This window comes from Schistocerca serialis, chromosome 9 (assembly GCF_023864345.2).
Source record: "Schistocerca serialis cubense isolate TAMUIC-IGC-003099 chromosome 9, iqSchSeri2.2, whole genome shotgun sequence".
Classification (NCBI taxonomy): Eukaryota; Metazoa; Arthropoda; class Insecta; order Orthoptera; family Acrididae; genus Schistocerca; species Schistocerca serialis.
Genome location: NC_064646.1, coordinates 44,690,768 through 44,709,284, shown reverse-complemented (window position 1 = coordinate 44,709,284; position 18,517 = coordinate 44,690,768). Strand labels below are relative to the sequence as shown.

General features: G+C 42.5%; 1 protein-coding gene across 1 annotated transcript in view; it reads right to left on the bottom strand.

The window, feature by feature from the left end:
* LOC126419191 (histone-lysine N-methyltransferase PR-Set7) overlaps positions 1-17,714 on the bottom strand; it is a 45,723-nt gene extending 28,009 nt beyond the window's left edge. Inside the window, exons 1-3 of the mRNA XM_050086326.1 lie at positions 17,421-17,714; positions 16,985-17,260; positions 2,422-2,566 (exon numbers count right to left, since the gene is read on the bottom strand). Of these exons, the coding sequence (XP_049942283.1) occupies positions 2,422-2,566; positions 16,985-17,260; positions 17,421-17,430 (431 nt within the window). The 5' untranslated portion in view covers positions 17,431-17,714. The remainder of the gene's footprint in view (positions 1-2,421; positions 2,567-16,984; positions 17,261-17,420) is intronic.
* Positions 17,715-18,517: the final 803 nt, after the last annotated feature.

Here is an 18,517-nt window from a genome sequence, read left to right as displayed (position 1 = left end):
CCACATCATCAAACGGTCCCTTCCCTACAGCCTAGGTCTTCGTGGCAAACGAATCTGCTCCAGTCCGGAATCCCTGAACCATTAAAGCAACAACCTGAAAACAGCTTTCGCATCCCGCAACTACCCTCCCGACCTGGTACAGAAGCAAATAACCAGAGCCACTTCCTCATCCCCTCAAACCCAGAACCTCCCACAAAAGAACCATAAAAGTGCCCCACTTGTGACAGGACACTTTCCGAGACTGGATCAGACTCTGAATGTGGCTCTCCAGCAGGGATAAGACTTCCTCAAATCCTGCCCTGAAATGAGATCCATCTTTCATGAAATCCTCCCCACTCTACCAAGAGTGTCTTTCCGCCGTCCACCTAACCTTTGTAACCTCTTAGTTCATCCCTATGAAATCCCCAAACCACCTTCCCTACCCTCTGGCTCCTACCCTTGTAACCGCCCCCGGTGTAAAACCTGTCCCATGCACCCTCCCACCACCATCTACTCCAGTCCTGTAACCCGAAAGGTGTACACGATCAAAGGCAGAGCCACGTGTGAAAGCACCCACGTGATTTACCAACTGACCTGCCTACAATGTGAAGCTTTCTATGTGGGAATGACCAGCAACAAACTGTCCATTCGCATGAATGGTCACAGGCAGACAGTGTTTGTTGGTAATGAGGATCACCCTGTGGCTAAACATGCCTTGGTGCACGGCCAGCACATCTTGGCACAGTGTTACACCGTCCGGGTTATCTGGATACTTCCCACTAACACCAACCTGTCAGAACTCCGGAGATGGGAACTTGCCCTTCAGTATATCCTCTCTTCTTGTTATCCGCCAGGCCTCAACCTCCCCTAATTTCAAGTTGCTCATACCTCACCTGTCTTTCAACAACATCTTTGCCCCTGTACTTCTGCCTCGACTGACATCTCTGCCAAATCTCTTTGCCTTTACAAATGTCTGCTTGTGTCTGTGTATGTGTGGTTGGATATGGGTGTGTGTGCGAGTGTATACCTGTCCTTCTTTCCCCCTAAGGTAAGTCTTTCCGCTCCCGGGATTGGAATGACTCTTTACCCTCTCTCTTAAAACCCACATCCTTTCATCTTTCCCTCTCCTTCCCTCTTTCCTGATGAAGCAACCGTTGGCTGCGAAAGCTAGAATTTTGTGTGTATGATTGTGTTTGTTTGTGTGTCTATCGACCTGCCAGCGCTTTCGTATGGTAAGTCACATCATCTTTGTTTTTAGATATATTTTCCTACGTGGAATGTTTCCCTCTATTGTATTCACCTTCACTGTAATATATTTATTATGTTACTAGTGACTGTGATGAGTGATCATTTCATCAGAAGTACTAAAGTAAGCTTCACAGTGTAGGCAGGTCAGTTGGTAAATCACATGGGTGCTTTCACACGTGGCTCTGCCTTTGATCGTGTACAACTTAAAACCCACATCCTTTCGTCTTTCCCTCTCCTTCCCTCTTTCCTGATGAAGCAACTGTTGGTTGCAAAAGCTAGAATTTTGTGTGTATGATTGTGTTTGCTTGTGTGTCTATCGAACTGCCAGCGCTTTCGTATGGTAAGTCACATCATCTTTGTTTTTACAGTGGAAGTGTGAATTTATATACTGAAAAGTTATGTATATGTCCATTTAAATCTACAAAAACATATATTTCTTAGCGAAATGTTAATTTTTGAAATTTTATAAAGGTGGGAACCCATGACAGACCCAGTTTCATACTTAGGGAATTCGTTAACAATAATGTTTTTTGAAAATTTTGGAAGATGCGCTTCTTGAGAAGTTAAAAATTTTGAGTTTCATTTAAATTAAAAACAATTCATCTCGATGATGCAAAATGACACTTCTCACACCATTTTAGTTTAATTTGGAGAGTTGCCATAGCAATTTCAAATTATGGTGGTACAATGGTTTTTGGTGATTTTTGACAACTCCACACTGCCATATTTTCAATGTGGATCAACGAATTTTAATAAAATTGGGTATTTCTCTTAATCTATATGAGGCTTGCTTTGTGCCAAGTTTCATGAAAATCTGAGAAGGTGAGTTTACATTCAAGTTAAAAGTGTGTTGATCTGACATGGAATGACGCTAAGGCAACTACTTAAAACATCGAAATGTGGGTACATCTGCTGAATCAAAGGGACTGCTGCTGCTGCAATCAAAGACAAATAAGAAGGTTAGCAATCCACACAGTATGAGGCAGCACACAGTTCCCAAACAGTTTCGGACTTTGCAACCACAGAACAACCAGTTGACAAACTGTTGGCGCCTACCAGTGATTCACTGCTCTGACGAACTCACCCACTGTATAGTGAATGCAAAGTACGGCCACTTGTTCCATCACCAGCCAGTGTACTGTTTTGTAGAGCAAAATGCACTTTGGAAGTTCAAAAAGGTAAAACAGTACATACCTTCGCCTCGATTTGGTTGCTTTCTTTGGAGTAGCAGTAATTTGCAGCAGAGATAGTGCACTCGCTGGAGACAGTGGTGTTTTGTTTTCTGTAAAGTGTGCCTTTTGAGGTGTCAGAAGAGAATTATTTTCATCAGAATCAGTGCCTGAAACACAAGCAAGTTTATTGTTATGTTATGAATCTTTTCACCTTTTTGACATAAAAAACAACACTGGAACTATCATAAACTGGACATTAAGGGTATATCAAGGCATATCCAAACTTCCTATCATCATCTCTAAATGTGAACAACTCTAATTCTTTATAACTGCCTTTTACAATCTCACTTTTAAACGTGCATAACCTTACACAAGATTTAGTTTAAATCATAACAGGTACATTGCTGTGAGCTGTGATGCATACACTGTGACACAGTGGTTAGCATCACTGGCTGGCAGGCTGAGGGTCACCAGTTGGAATCCGACCACCACCAATTATTTGTTATTTAGTAATTATCATTTCTGAAAGATTTTCAATATTTCCATGTTTGTAACACTAGTGTACTCTGAAATAGTTGATGCTTCTATAAATAGCATCATGTTCAGTCCAGGACTTCAGTTCTGTTCTGACTGGGTGCACTGCTCATAAAAATGTGCTTTCAGTGCTAATTGTATGTGTTGTTGACAACACCACTTCTGGATGTGGACTCGATTGCGATTACAATGCGACACTGCTGGAGATCCTGTTCACTTTGAACCACCTACATCATTGTGGCAATGTAAAAGCTGTAGCCTATAAGGAGAGGAACCGGAATACAAGCAGTACATCATTTCAACTGTCTTTTATATTCAGGTGATGAATGGCTTGCAAACCACGAGTAAGTCAGATGCACATACAACAGGCATCAGTGTTTTCTGGACATGTTTGTCACAAAATGACAAAGGACTTGACTGAATTAGCAAATACAATACATGGTGGTTGCTGTTGTGGTCTTCATTCCTGAGACTGGTTTGATGCAGCTCTCCATGCTAATCTATCCTGTGCAAGCTTCTTCATCTCCCAGTACCTACTGCAGCCTACATCCTTCTGAATCTGTTTAGTGTATTCATCTCTTGGTCTCCCTCTACGATTTTTACCCTCCAGTACTAAATTTGTGATTCCTTTATGCCTCAGAACATGTCCTACCAACCGATCCCTTCTTCAAGTCAAGTTGTACCACAAACGCCTCTTCTCCCCAATTCTATTCAATACCTCCTCATTAGTTATGCGATCTACCCATCTACTCTTACAATACATGGTATGACATGACATCTCTGGCAAATGTGTACTTGGACTGCACAGCCTAGCACAGATTCGAAAACAATGAAAAGAACCTCAATAACTGGGACAAATTCCAGACTGAACTGTAGAAAACATTTGGTGACAATCAGTAGCAAGTCTGCCTAGTGGAGAAACAATTGACGAAGAGGGTCTAACATCATGGGGATATGACACAGTCCTACAAACAGAATGTTTTGGCCCTATGTCGCACTGCAAATCTGAATGTGACAGAATCTGACAAAATCTTACACTAGATAGAGTTGCAGAAGGCATGTACCGAGCTCTCCTTGTAACCGTTGTCACAACAGAAGAATTCATCAAATAAGGCCAGTACAGCGAAGAAATTCAACGGAAACATTTGGATGAAAGAGGTACAATTTACTCCCGAGTGTGATCCCTATGGGGTTTTTGGAGACAGCACGACCTTGTTTCTCTAACAGGTGAGGTAGTACGAGAAAAGATACAGCAGTCTATGGCAGTGAGGACTGTCCAACCAAGTAAGCAAGAGACACTAGCCATGAATGTTGACCTCATACATCAGCAGGCAATAGATAACAGCAAATGTTGAAGATAAGGTTCATCGATTTTCAGCATATTTCTTGATCACCAGTTGAATGCATCAAGAAAAATGGACTCGGCCAACTAGACTGATGCCACAGCCATCAAATGACAGCTCACAATTCGACCGACACAGGTACAACAACCAACTCACCCACCGAGTATAGTGCCCCGCAAAGGAACAGGTACCTGGAAGACAGAGGACAATGTGCCAGTACATTCCCACTGTTGATGCCCTGGGCACACACTTCTACAGAGGAAGAAGTTGACTTTATGACAGCTATTATGCCACAAGATGTCATCCATAGCAAAAGTCCTATTTATACCATTCACCTGCAAATGATTACAATCAACCTGAGGGACAAGCCCATTGTTGTGTACTGGACAAGGTTGCTCCCCAACATGCCCCTTCTGATGTAATGTCGAATGCTTGTTGTCGACAGCCCAAGAAGACTACATTCCGCGATACAAAAGGGATTGTACTTGAGGTCGAAAATGGGAAATATGTGCAGTCGACAGAAAACTGTGTTGCAAGAGTAATTATCAATGACAGGACACAGCCCTCCAAAGTTGTCATTTTAACAGAATGCAGTCATCACGTTCTGCAGATGGAACTTCTTGCAAGCATTGCAAGCAGTCATATATTGTGCAAGATCAGCGTTCCAAACTGACAAAGCTATTCCAATAATCACACATAAAAAAACTGCTCTGGGTGGCTGTTTGCCTCTAAAGAAAATGTTATCCCACCATCATAACTAAGACAAGTTCCAGTTGTCAGTAGAGATGCTCTGTTAAATTGTGAAACCTTTGCTGATTGCAAAAACCTATTCATGCTCAAAAAAGAAATCTACATACCAGCAATTACCAAAGCACTGCATGTTACCAAGGAGAACTTTGGATCACGAACTGTCGTGAGCGGCCACAACTCATTCCCTGACGTACGTGCAACTGTACAACCTAACCAGTCCAGGAAGGGCAGCATAGTGCACTGTTATCACTACACAACATACAGTGGAGGAAGCTGCTATCGAACTTTCAATAGTATCTGACCCAACACTGGGATCGACATTGGAGTTCACCCACCAATTAGCCAGTGTTCATATGGGGTGTTGCTGGCTGAACAATACATAATTTGGGAGGAAATGGAGAAGATATTGACGGTTTCATGACTGAATCTTTGAACAGTCACTGGTTCTACCCTCTGGTCCTTGTGAAAAAGAAGGACAGCACATGGCATTTCTGTGTCAACTACCGGCAAGTTAACAAAATAACAAAGAAAGAAGTCTACCCACTGCTGTGCCTCTCGATGACACGCTAGGCTGCTTGAAAGGAGAAAAGTGTTTCAACTACAGCAGAGACGCAGTAAGGCTACTGGCAACTCAAGATTGATATGGTTAACCCAGCAAAAGATGGCCTCTCGCATTCAAAGTTATGCTGTTTGGACTAAGTAACACTCCAGCCACCTTCGAATGTATTATGGACAATCTGCCTTGACACCTGAAACATATGCTATCTACATGACAATGATGAGGCTTTTAAAAATATTTCAAGAACATATAAGCCATCCAACAATCACCTTCTCTAGGGCGGCATTAAAGAGAAGACATGCCAATGCATCACCTTGTTGCACTCCGTTTTTAATACTCAATGTACTGGACACCATTCCTCCTATTCTTACACTACCTTGTGTTTCGCTCATTGTCATTCTCACCAGCCTTACCAACTTTCTCGAGGTTCCTAGTTCATCTAGAGCTTGATATAACTGCTCTCTATTTATGCTATCATAAAAACGAAAAGTACCTGAAACGACAGTACTCACCTTCTCAATATACTCTTCAATCAACTCCACCAATTCCCTCTTAGCAAGGCCTTCCATAACCCTGAAAACACAGTCAGCATATACCCCCCCCCCCCCCCCCCGCCACACACACACACAAATCAACCGGAGAACTACCCCTCCCATACTTCCTCTTCCCAAACCACCACCTCCGGCCCGCCTAACTCACTCTTATACGTAACATACTCAGAACATGCTTCCCTACAAAAAGAAAACCAGCCTAACACCGTTCTATCACTCACTCTCATCCTCACAAAAACTAATCGATAACCTATAACAGAAATAATATGTTAGAAAAACACTCTCTCTGATGGTCAACCTAGATTTCTCGAATCGGGTACTGCGTCTAATGGAGCGCCAGACATTATCACGCTGCCACTGCCGCATGTACCCGTCCCTGGTCCAACACGCCGAAACTCTGTTTGGCCTCATGTCCTCGCAACAAATACAAGGTGGAATCCAAAATATTCGGGACTGGTGCTACCATCTGGAAAGTAGGAGTAGTAGATCTTTGCACTGCTAGGTGGCGAGAGCTGCATATCTGATGAGTCAGTGTGCATGATGAGTCAGTGTGCAGAGTGGCATTCCGCTGGGAGGACGTGCTGCGTGTCCACAATGATTTCCGTAATACTCTGTTTGGTGTGTGGCGATTTTACGATGGACGCGCGGACAGAACAGCACATGTGTATCAAATTCTGTGCGAATCTCAGAAAAAGTGCTATGGAGACCCTTGCAATGATTCAAGAAGTGTTTGGGGCACAGAGCACGAGCTGTCCCAGTGGAAGAGCCCGGACTCTCCAAGACCCAAAAAAGCGAGACAGGTGAAGAGTAAAGTGAAGAGCATGATCATCGTTTCCTTTGATACCAAGGGAATTGTGTACAAAGAATTCATCCCATCGAACCAAACAGTGAATTCCGCGTACTACTGTGACGTTTTGCGATGGCTCAATGAAAACATGCGGCGACGATGGCCCGAACTTTGGTGTCAAGGGAACTGGCTGCTGCAGCACGACAACACGCCCTGTCACACATCCTTGCACACCAGGACCTTGTTGGCAAAAAACAACATGTCGGTTGTACCCCAACCATCGTACTCACCACATTTGGCACCATGCAACTTCGCACTAATCCCAAAACTGAAACTCAAGTTGAAAGGCCGTCGGTTCGACACTCTAGAGAGGATTCAAGAAGCATTGTTGGCGGTGATAAACACCCTCAAAGAACAGGACTTCCAGAAAACGTTTGACCAGTGGCATAAGCACTGGGGCCAGTGTGTACGTGCAGATGGGAACTACTTCAAGGGTCATGGTGACCATTAGTCCACAGAGATGGTAGCACCAGTCCTGAAAATTTTGGATAGCACCTCGTACGCTTCACAATCTCAGTGATCAATCCAAATAACTGGAGGAATTTAATAACGAATAACATGTCCTCCTCCCGTCTCTGACTGCAACATAGCACTGTTACATTTCATCATCATATCCATAGCTAACAACAGAAGCCACACAATAAATTAAACATCTTGCTGCACAACACACAACAAACCAGTAACACCTAACAAAAATGTCAAACACTTACACAAAAAATATTAATTGGTAACCCACTGAAAAAACTTTCAATCCTTTGTCTCTGACTACAAACACTGCCGATGATTTCACACATCCAACAACAAAGCTCAAATGAACCCAATACAACACATTACACTCAGCATATACACACACACCACCAGACTGCACCATCAAACACAACAAGACAACATCTACAAACACAACCAAGTCATAAACTTCACACTGTAATGACGTCACACATCACAATACTCTTACGTCACGGGTCAAAGCAAACGGGTGGAATAAGACGCTCCTGTTGACCCGCTGATAGGTGGTACTGTAATCTACAGTTACCCTTAGCACTTTTTCGATAGCTGCACAGGTCATTATAAGAACAAGTTTACTATTTCTAACATCTGCTCCACAATTTCACATTTAGAGTGTCTGAAGAATGATTTTTCTTTGTGCCATTGCGTGGCAAAGGTGTGGCATATGGCATCAGTGATGTAGACTAACAAAAAGTCATTTGGAACTGGGTTAAGCAACGAAAGGTCACAATCAACAATGTGCAAGAATTTTTAAACTGTGGCAGATCAGCCGTTTCAAAAGTAAACTTTCTCCTTTAGAGAAGACGTCATACGAGTTTTTAAGTATTGGCAGATTTTATTTTTGAGATTGGTAGACCTGGCAAGTAGTGTAAATCTAGAACAGCCACCAGAAATATAAGTCAGAAATCCGGGTGCCAAGGGACGTGCAAAGACTATTTTATTTCTATCTTGGAATGTAATGTTGTATGATGATATGCTTGATCAAATTGTAACCCATACCAAGAAATTGAGAGACAAAAGCTGAGCTACAAAGAAGCTAGATATGTTACAGCAACTGATAAGGAGGAAATATGTGCTCTTATTGAAACTTTATAAGTCTCAGGTGCACCACCTGTCCATCAACGATACATTTTCGAAAGACGGACTCAGAATATACAAATGCACCACGAGTGACTCAAGATTTGAAGGCCAGGTCAGGGGAGATTTACTGGACAAGATAAGAAGGAACGGCTGATTGTGGGGGACTGCACCAGACGAAATTTGAAAAACTGAGAGCTTAAAGGCAGAAGACAGGGTAAGATGCAAGACAGAAATCACTACAAAAACATAGTGCACGAGTTAATAAGAGTAAAAAAATAAGTGAATTGTATGTAACAGAGCTGGGAGGGGGGACAGCAAAAAATAGACATATTGGAAAATTTAAGATGTAGAAAAGTAAAATGGAGTGAAGAACAGGAGTGGTTACTGTAAATAAATGCTGAGACGGAAGGAATTAATGTAAATTAAGACCAGGTTGATGGTGAGAACCAAGGACATTTTGTTATGCTAGTCCCCACCTGTGGATTTCTGAGAAACTGGTGTCCAGGGAAGTACCCAGATGGTGCGTGAGGTGAAACAGGCACTGAGGTCATGTTGTACAGCATGTTCTGCAACAGGACACTGTGTGTTGCCTGCTTACAATCTCTGCCTATGACCATTCATCCTCACTAATAACTGGGTGGTAGTCATGCCTATGTAAAAGGCCGAACAGTGTTTGTATAACAGCTGGTATATGACATGTGTATTTTCACTGGTGGCTGTCCATTTGAGAGTATACGTTTTGCCAGTTACAGGGCTGGTATAGATGGTGGTAGGAGGGTGCATAGGGCTAGTCTTGCTGCGGGGATGGTCACAGGGGTGGGGAGATGAGTGCAGAAGGAGCATAGGGTCTGACAAGGATACTGCAGAGACTGGGAGGGTGATGAAAAGCTACTCTAGGTGTGGTGGACAAAATCTCAGACAGAATGGATCTCATTTCAGGACATGATTTTAGGAAGTCATGGCCTTGTCAAAGTAGCTGATTGATACATTCAAGACCAGGATAATACTGGATGACACGTGGTGTGCCCCAAAGTTGTGTTTTGGAGGGATCATCAATATCAGGATTGGATGTGATGGCCTGGAAAATCTGCTGTTGAACTAGGCTGTTGGATAATTAGGTCTAGTGAAGGCTGAAGTATGAGTGGTGATATATTGCTGTAAAGAGTGCATTTGAACAAATATGTTTGCCTCATATGCCAAGGCTGTATGGGGGGGGGGGGGGGGGGGGGGACACACGTTTGACATGGAAAGGATGGCAACTGTCAACATGCAAGTACTGATTTTTGTTATTAGGTTTCATGTGGATGGAAGTGTGTAGAAGGTCTTTGGCAAGGACTTGATTGACATCAAGGAAAGTGGCACGGGATTCGGAATAGTACATGAGAAATTTAGCTGGGAGAAGGTATCTGGAGATTCCAGTAATTTTAAAAGGTCAGCCTCACCATGACTCCATATTGCAAAGATGTCATCAATGTAGCTAAACTAATCCAAGGGCTGAAGGCCTATGGACCCCAGGAAAGTGCCCTCCAATCAACCCATGAAAATGTTGGCATAGGAAGGTTCTCATGGCCACAAACCTGATCTGTTTGTACGTCTGCCCCTCAAAGGTGAAGTACTTGTTGGTACGTATAACACTGATTCAGATGAGCAAGAAGGATGTCATAGGCTTGGCATCAGGTAGGCGACGACTGTGGAAACATTCAGCAGCAGAGAAAGCATGTATGTGGGGGATGTTGGTATAGAGGGAGACTGCATCAATGGTGACAAGCAAGGTGTGTGGTGGGAGTGGGACAGGCAAAGATTTCAAACCATCTAAGAAATGGTTGGTATCTTTAAGATAGGAGGGAAGTCTTTGTACTATGGGTTGCAGGTGTTACAAAATAGTAACGCAAGCTATACATCCCATTCCTACTGCAAAGCTGATCAACGGTTACTAGACTTCAGAGGGCTCTGCCCTTTCAGACTGCGGAAATACGGTAGTGTCCAATCCCGCCCGTCTGCTTTGACCCATGACATCACATATGTGGTGGAAATGACCATAAACCACGATTCCAACATACTACTACTACTACTACTACTACTACGTGATCAGGCCCAGTGGACCGCACTCATCTACAAGTTTCCTCCTCCACTGTATTCTGTCCATTGCTGCTATCCGCCATTCGTCCACATCTATTGACATTTGTTTTAAATCTTCATGGAGTCCATCCCTCCAACGCTTCTTGGGTCTCCCTGGCGGTCTCTTTCCTGTAGGTGTGAAATCCAGGAGCTTCCGAGGCCATCTGTGATCCTCCATCCGGGCCACATGGCCGGCCCACTGCATTCGTTTGGCTTTGACAGCTCCTGCTATGTTGGGCTGCTGGTATAGTTCCTCAAGCTCTTGGTTGTATCTGATCCTCCATTCCCCTGTATCTGCATCCAGAACCGGACCGAAGATCTTCCGAAGCACTTTTCTCTCAAAGACAAGGAGCTTATGGAAGTCCTGTTTCCGGATACTCCATGTCTCACAGCCATATAGAACAACAGGCTGGATCAGGGTTTTGTACAGTCGAATCTTGAACTGTCTGGAGAGAGATTTGGACCGAAGCAGTTGTGCTAGGCTGTGGTAAGATCGGTTTCCTGCTTGTATTCTGGCATTGATCTCTGCTTCACATGACGAGTTCTCAGTGAAAAGTGCCCCTAGGTATTTGAATTCTTGCACTCTCTTGTAGGAATGGTCCCCAACCTGCAGTGATTGTAGATAATCAGCAGTCTGACAATGACCACGCGTCATAACGAGGTACTCTGTCTTAGCTTCGTTTATGTTTAGCCCAAATTTGCTGGCAGCCTCCTTTAGTGCTTTGGTCATTTGCTCCAACTCCTCTTCCGACCTAGAGAGTAAACAGATGTCGTTTGCATAGGTTAAGTATGCCAGTCTCTTTCCTTCGATTTCAATCCCTTCGTTCTCTTGGAAGGTCTCGCGTATGATCTTCTCGAGGGCAAAGTTGAACAGGATAGGGGACAACCCATCTCCTTGCCTGAGTCCTGTCACAATTTCAAATTCCTCAGTTACGCGATTTCCCATCTTCACCTTTGCATGTGTCTCGTTCAGACAGATCTTTATCAGATTGATGAGTTTCTCTGCTATGCCAAACTCCCTTAAACAGTTGAGCAGGCTCTTGCGATGTATGCAATCATAGGCCTTCTTAAAATCAACGGATAAAATATGCAAATCTTTACCATATTCACCCAGTTTCTCAGTGAGCTGCCGGAGACTGAAGATGTGATCTACTGTTGACCGTCCTGGTCGGAAACCTCCCTGGTACTCCCCAATCACCGATTCTGCCACTGGCTGAATTCTATGTATGAGGCAATTGGACAGGATCTTATAGCAGACGTTAAGCATGGCAATTCCTCAATAGTTGTCACATTTCAGTTTGTCGCCCTTCTTATGTATTGGACAAATCAGAGCTGTTTTCCATTCTCCTGGTAGTTCTTCTTTGGTCCATATTGCCTGTATCAGTCGGTGCATTTTTTCTGCAAGTTTCTCTCCTCCTGCCAGGATCATTTCAGCCTGTAATCCATCTTGACCTGGACTCTTATTCTGTTTAAGGTGTCTGATTCTGGTTTTTATCTCATCAAGGGTAGGTGGGGGATAGTCTGCATCGGCTGTAATTGGGTACTGGAAATCAAACTGCAGTTCGGGTTCATCACAATTTAGCAGCTGTCGAAAGTACTCTTTCCATCTGTCAGCTATGTCCCTATCGTTCGCCAGGATCTTATCACGGGAATCTTTGACAAATTTCTGCTTGGCCTGGTGACCTTTGCAGAGGTACTTCACCCTCAGAAACATTTCCCTCGTCTTTTGTCCTCTGAAGTCTGTTTCTGCTTCAGTGATGATATTCCTTATGTATTTCCTTTTTGCTCTTCTCAGAATTGCTTGTGTAGTCTTTCGACCTCCTCAAATTGTGCTTTGGCCTGTGCCAGATTTGTCCCCTTCAGCCATTTGTTCCTGGCTTCCTTTCTCCTTTCCAGGGCATCTGCACATTCCTTTCCAAAGCAGATCTTCTTGCCCACTGGGTTTCCCATGAGTGTTTCTTTTGCTGTATCCCTAACGAGCTCTGGATGTTTCCCCACATAAGTTCGAGGTCCTGATTTGCGTCCACTTCGCTGAGTGCTTCAAAGCGGTTACTAATTTGCAACTGGTATCTGGTCTTCGTTGCCTCATCTTTTAGTTTCTCCACATGGTACCTTTCCACCCTTTTTAACTTAGGCCCCGTTCTTCCTTTACACTGTATGTTTAAATGGCCTCTGACCAGGAAATGATCACTCCCACCTTCGGCACTCCGTGCTGTCTTAACGTCTAACATCCATCTCTTGGCTCTGAGATCAACGGCAACATGGTCTACGATTCCAACATGGCGCATATAAAGTCGTTAAGTACAGATTATAAAGACGAAAATACATCGAAAAACAAACACACATAAGTTCCACAAAAAGCCTAATGACACTAATGGGACAAGCATGGGAAAGTGGGGGTTTTTGGGTGGGGACAAACTAAATATAAACAAATTTTAGACACCCACCCCCATACAAAACCACACCAAATGACGAAAAAAACCGACACCACAAAACTCCCCAAATTCCACTAAACACACTATCATCTGGAATCGGACACTTCCCTTGATCTATATAGCTCAACAGCAGCTCCCGATCCCATAAATTAGGATCACACACTTCCCTTGACATATATAGCTCAAAAACATCTCCTGATACCAATACCAATCCTGATACCAATACCAACATTCACAACCACACATCGCAATAAAACACTTCCCTTGACCCCCAACACACAACACATACACTAAAAGCAAAAAAATAACAATTTACCACAAAAAAGTTCCAGCGCCACGAGCTAGGTTGGCCACCACAATCGCACGCACGCACACACAAACCAGCCAACGACAAAATTCTCAACCAAAAGAAAGACCCGACCCACCCACACCTCACCCTCCCCCCAACCAACCCAACCTCCCCCCAAAATAAAAAAAAACCACAAACAAAAACCAAACGCAACATAAAAAAATCTCAATCACACACTACAACTCAACAAAATAGATCCTCCACAACTAAAACACAAATCAACACACTCCCCCCCCCCCCCCCTCACAAACAGTCTAACACGAAATAAACCATCCACCCCACCCTGAGCCGCAGCCACCGACCCACCCAAACTAACCACTTTTGGCCTATACAATTCACTAACAGCCCTTAAAAAAACCCGAAAACCACAATAGGCCTCAGGAACACTCTTCCACCAACAGTACTCATCTAAATGAGACTAAAGGTTGAAAGAGCGCCTCTTCCCCCTCCCAAGAACTGACTTAATAGCCCCCTCACATCTCCTCTATTGTATTTGTGCAAGCCCCCGTCTCATAATTTTTTAACTTTAAGCTATGGTTAATGACTAAATAATTGAATCCCCTCTCACCCAACCCCCTATATGAAGAAAATGCATCTGAAACTACTGCGGACCCCGGTTCTATGTACATCTCAATTAATCCCACGAATTCCGCCTTAGACCTCCTTTCCACAACCCTACAAACACATTCTGAACACCGCCCCCCTCCCCCCAGAACAGCAGCCCCCACACCTGTACACCAACCACAGACTTACCCCTCCCATACTACCTTTTCCCAAACTGCGACTCTTCCACCTCCACAACAACCCCATGCCGCCCCCCCCAACTTATCCCTGTACTTAATGAACTCAGAACACACTTCACAGCAAAAAGAAAACCAATCAAGCACACTCCTCTCACTCACACCAGTCTCATGCGCGCAAAAACTGTGTGGGGATCTATAACAAAAATAATAAGTCACCAGTACAATCTCGCGCATGCCCAACCTAGACTTCTCGAACCAGGAACCACGCCATATGGAACATCAAATGTCAACCTTTCGACAGCGCCACATATAACTGTCCCTGGTCCGAGACACCGGGACTTTAGCCAGCTTCATTTCTTCGCCACAAATAGAGCACTTCACGATCTCAGCAATTAAACCAAACAGCTGCAAAAACTTTATCAGTTCCAAAGCGGTGTTTCCCATCATTTCCCGCAGACGCGGGAACAAAAACAACAACCGATTAATTTACTAAAATTACCACACGACCTACAGCGAACAACACCAAATTAACCTTCACACAAAACCACTAAATCGTTAATTCACTCAAACGAATTCCACTACAAACACAGCAAACACTCGAACAATTCTGTATAATGAGCAAGACCTAACTGAGCCCATTACACCACACAAACGAAAGCTCTGAACATACCACCAGAGGGCACAAAAAACCACAACACGATGACATCTACAAACACACCACACTCACAAACCAAACTCCGCGCCATCACGTCACACACCACAACACCCTTATGTCGCGGGTCAAAGCCGATGCGTGGGATCGGACGCTTCTGTCGACCCGGGTGTTGTCGTGTCTGACGTCGCGGAGTTTGGTTTGTGAGTATGGCGTATTTGTAGATGTCGTCGTGTTGTGGTTTGTTGTGCTCTCTGGTGGTATGTTCAGGGTTTTCGTTTGTGTGGTGTAATGGGCTCAGTTTGCTTTTGCTCATTATCCAGAATTGATAGAGTGTCGGCTGTGTTTGTAGTGGAATTCGTTTCAGTGAGTTAACGATTTTGTGTGAAGGTTAATTTACTGTTGTTCATTGTACATCGTGTGATAATTTTACTAAAATTAATCGGTTGTTGTTTTTGTTCAGGAATGGATATGACGGATAAAATTAAGTGCGCAGGTCAAGGGAAGTGTTCGATCCCAATGTGTGGCTGTGTATGTTGGGATTGGTATCGGGAGATGTTTTTGAGCTATATAGGACAAGGGAAGTGTTTGATCCCAATTTATGGGATCGGGAGCTGCTGTTGAGCTATATAGGTCAAGGGAAGTGTCTGATTCCAGATGATATTGTGTTTAGTGGTATTTGGGGAGTTTTGTGATGTCGGTTTTTTTTTCGTCTTTTTGTGTGGTTTTGTATGGGGGTGGGTGTCTAAATTTGTTTATATTTAGTTTGCCCCCACCCAAAAACACCCCATTTCCCAAGCTTGTCCCGTTAGTGTCATTTTTTGTGGAAAGTGTGTGTGTGTGTTTTTTTTCAATGTATTTTTGTCCTCATAATGTGTACGTAACGACTTTATATGCGCCATATTGTAATCGTGATTTATGGTTGTTTCCACCATATTTGTGACGTCATGGGTCAAAGCAGACGGGCGGGATCGAACGCTTCCGTATTTCCCAACACCCTTACGTCACGGGTCAAAGCTGACACGTGGGATCGGACACTTCTGTCGACCCGTTGTGGAAATATTCAGAGACACCTTGTTTCTTTTGCCAAACAGAAACACGGAACTGCTGCAATCACAGTGCTGCTATTACGAAAAGCTAACTCTTATCATTCACAATCAGCTATTTTGGTTTCAACCATGTGTTCTTATAACTTAGTAAATCAAGAGACCAAGAAACCACAAGTAATTGGGTTTTATAACAGCACAAAAAGAGTAGTACATACTTTGGATGAAATGGCACACTCCTATACACTGGCGCATAAAACCAGAAGGTAGCCTCCCAGATTTTTACTACAATATTTTGGATCGGACAGGAATAAATGCTATGTTGCTATTCATGGCACGAAGCAAATTGACAGAAAAATTACTAGATATTTTCAGTATGAACTTGGGCTCCAGATGGTGCATAAACACATGAGTAGGCTGATCAAAGTTTCCTGCAGACCTTCGCTCAAAAACTCAGGATCTACTAAACATCAACAGGGATAATAAGGAAACGGAAGTTACTAAAACGATTAATAAAAGTGGAAGGCACTACCTTTTTTTTTGTGCTCAAGATCAAAGGATCTAAAAACAAAAACTAGATGCTCAAAATATAACAACACTATACACCAAAGGCACAAAGTAGATATATTTTCTGTAAATAAAAACACACAACTTCAAAGTGAGAGCAGGGGTTAAGCGCTAAACCAATTAAATTACTGTACCGATTCAATTAACACACAGCTGTATTAAACTTCCTTGTGGTCCATACAGAACATGTCCATTCATGAGTGTCAGTTTCATACTGTATCCTTTCAGGGTTAAAATAGTGAGAATTATCCACATCTAAATAAAATCCTATATAATAATTTTTCTGTTCTCAACACCTAGTGAATAGGGATTTAAATAATCAGAGGACATCTTCAGACATATTTGAATATACTGACTTGCAGTTAAACCCAAGAAAACAAGCGATGTTCACAAACAGAAAAGCAATATTACAGCTGATTTCAGTCGAGCTTTCTCTAGTAAATTGTGGTCATTACCTGAAACATACTCATCATATGAATATATGGAGTGAATCATGCTAATTACCATCTTTTTCTTCAGTTTTGACAAGGGCATTTGAGTCAGTATTACTCTCATGCCCTGAAAGTTCACAATCAGTCTGCGACGTTTTTAAAGTTAAAGGCAAATTCTCATCATGCTCGTCGGGATGGAAATACTTTGTTATCTCCACATCGTGAAGTCGTGGCACCGAATGGGAGAGCCTTCCCTTGAATTCTTGAGAAAGTTTTGTACTTTTCTTCCTCGGTTCTCCAGAACTTCCATCAATTGTGACATTTTTGTTTCTTATCACGTTTCTGCGTCCTAATGGAAATGAAACAAAACAAAGTTTCAGTGTGTAAACTTAAATTTCTCTAACTGAAACCATATCAAATATGGGGTTTCGTCCATTATTCTGTGCAAGCACACCAAAAAAAAACTACATTCAATAGAAGTACGTAAAAATAGGCGATTTTATACGTACCTCGAACCATGACTGCTTACATACAGTATCGCTATTACATTTACCACAAATTATATACCCAACCGTTGACAATACACGACTTTCAAACCGGGGCATGAAATACAGTATTTTTAAGGCTATCTGGAAGTTAATCGTCATTAACTGGTATAACTTGTGGCAAAATATTTCACAATTGCGTTTAAAATTCACAACGCTTGTTACCTCGATAGTTTCCCACACCAAACAAACAAAACAAAACAAAACATTGTATAAAACTAGCTCCCAATCGCCACAAAGCTGATTCAAGCAACCCTATTGGTCGCCTACGAATTCGATTGTATATCATTGATGTAACCTAAACGTAGATCTTTCACGCACCACAGAGTATTTCTACTCGATGCCATGCACCAATGATTCTTCGGATGCGGATTTTAAGTAAAGATGAAAAATATTTTTGTAACTTCTACTTTCATTTGACAGTTCGCAGGAAAAATACCACGTGGTTTGCGTAATGTGAATTAGTAGGTTATTTTCTATATTTCTTTTTACAGCCCTTTTTATGGCAATAAGATACATTTCATGATTTGATGTAATTTTCATTTGGTCGTGTCAAATTTATTCATTTATCTACGTTTTGCAAGTGGTCTCCAACTGATAATTTTCAGTTGACAGTATAGGCTATCATTCAATTTTTATATTTACAAAATGTACATCGAAGAAAACAGGATCAAATTTTAAAGGCACCTATGAGATTATTACGTATTTACTGATGTGACTTACCAGCTAACATTTAATTTGATAATTAATGATCGCTCATATTGTTCATAAATTTCTCTGTAAGATACTATCGAAATTTTTTTGATAAATTCGAATCTTTGACTTTTTTATTTGATTTTAGTAGCTTGTTAATAAACTTTTTGCTTTCTTTATCGGAGCACTCATTGCTAGTTTGACATTTCACTGTCTTAAGTAATAAAATCCTTTTCTCTTGATATGTGGTCATGTACGTCTTTATTTAGGTGGTGCGTACACTGTCATAGTATTGTGGAGTACAAAAGGATACCTACAAGTTTGTCTAAGTGGTATTTTTGCTATACACCTCACTGCTATTTTGTGAA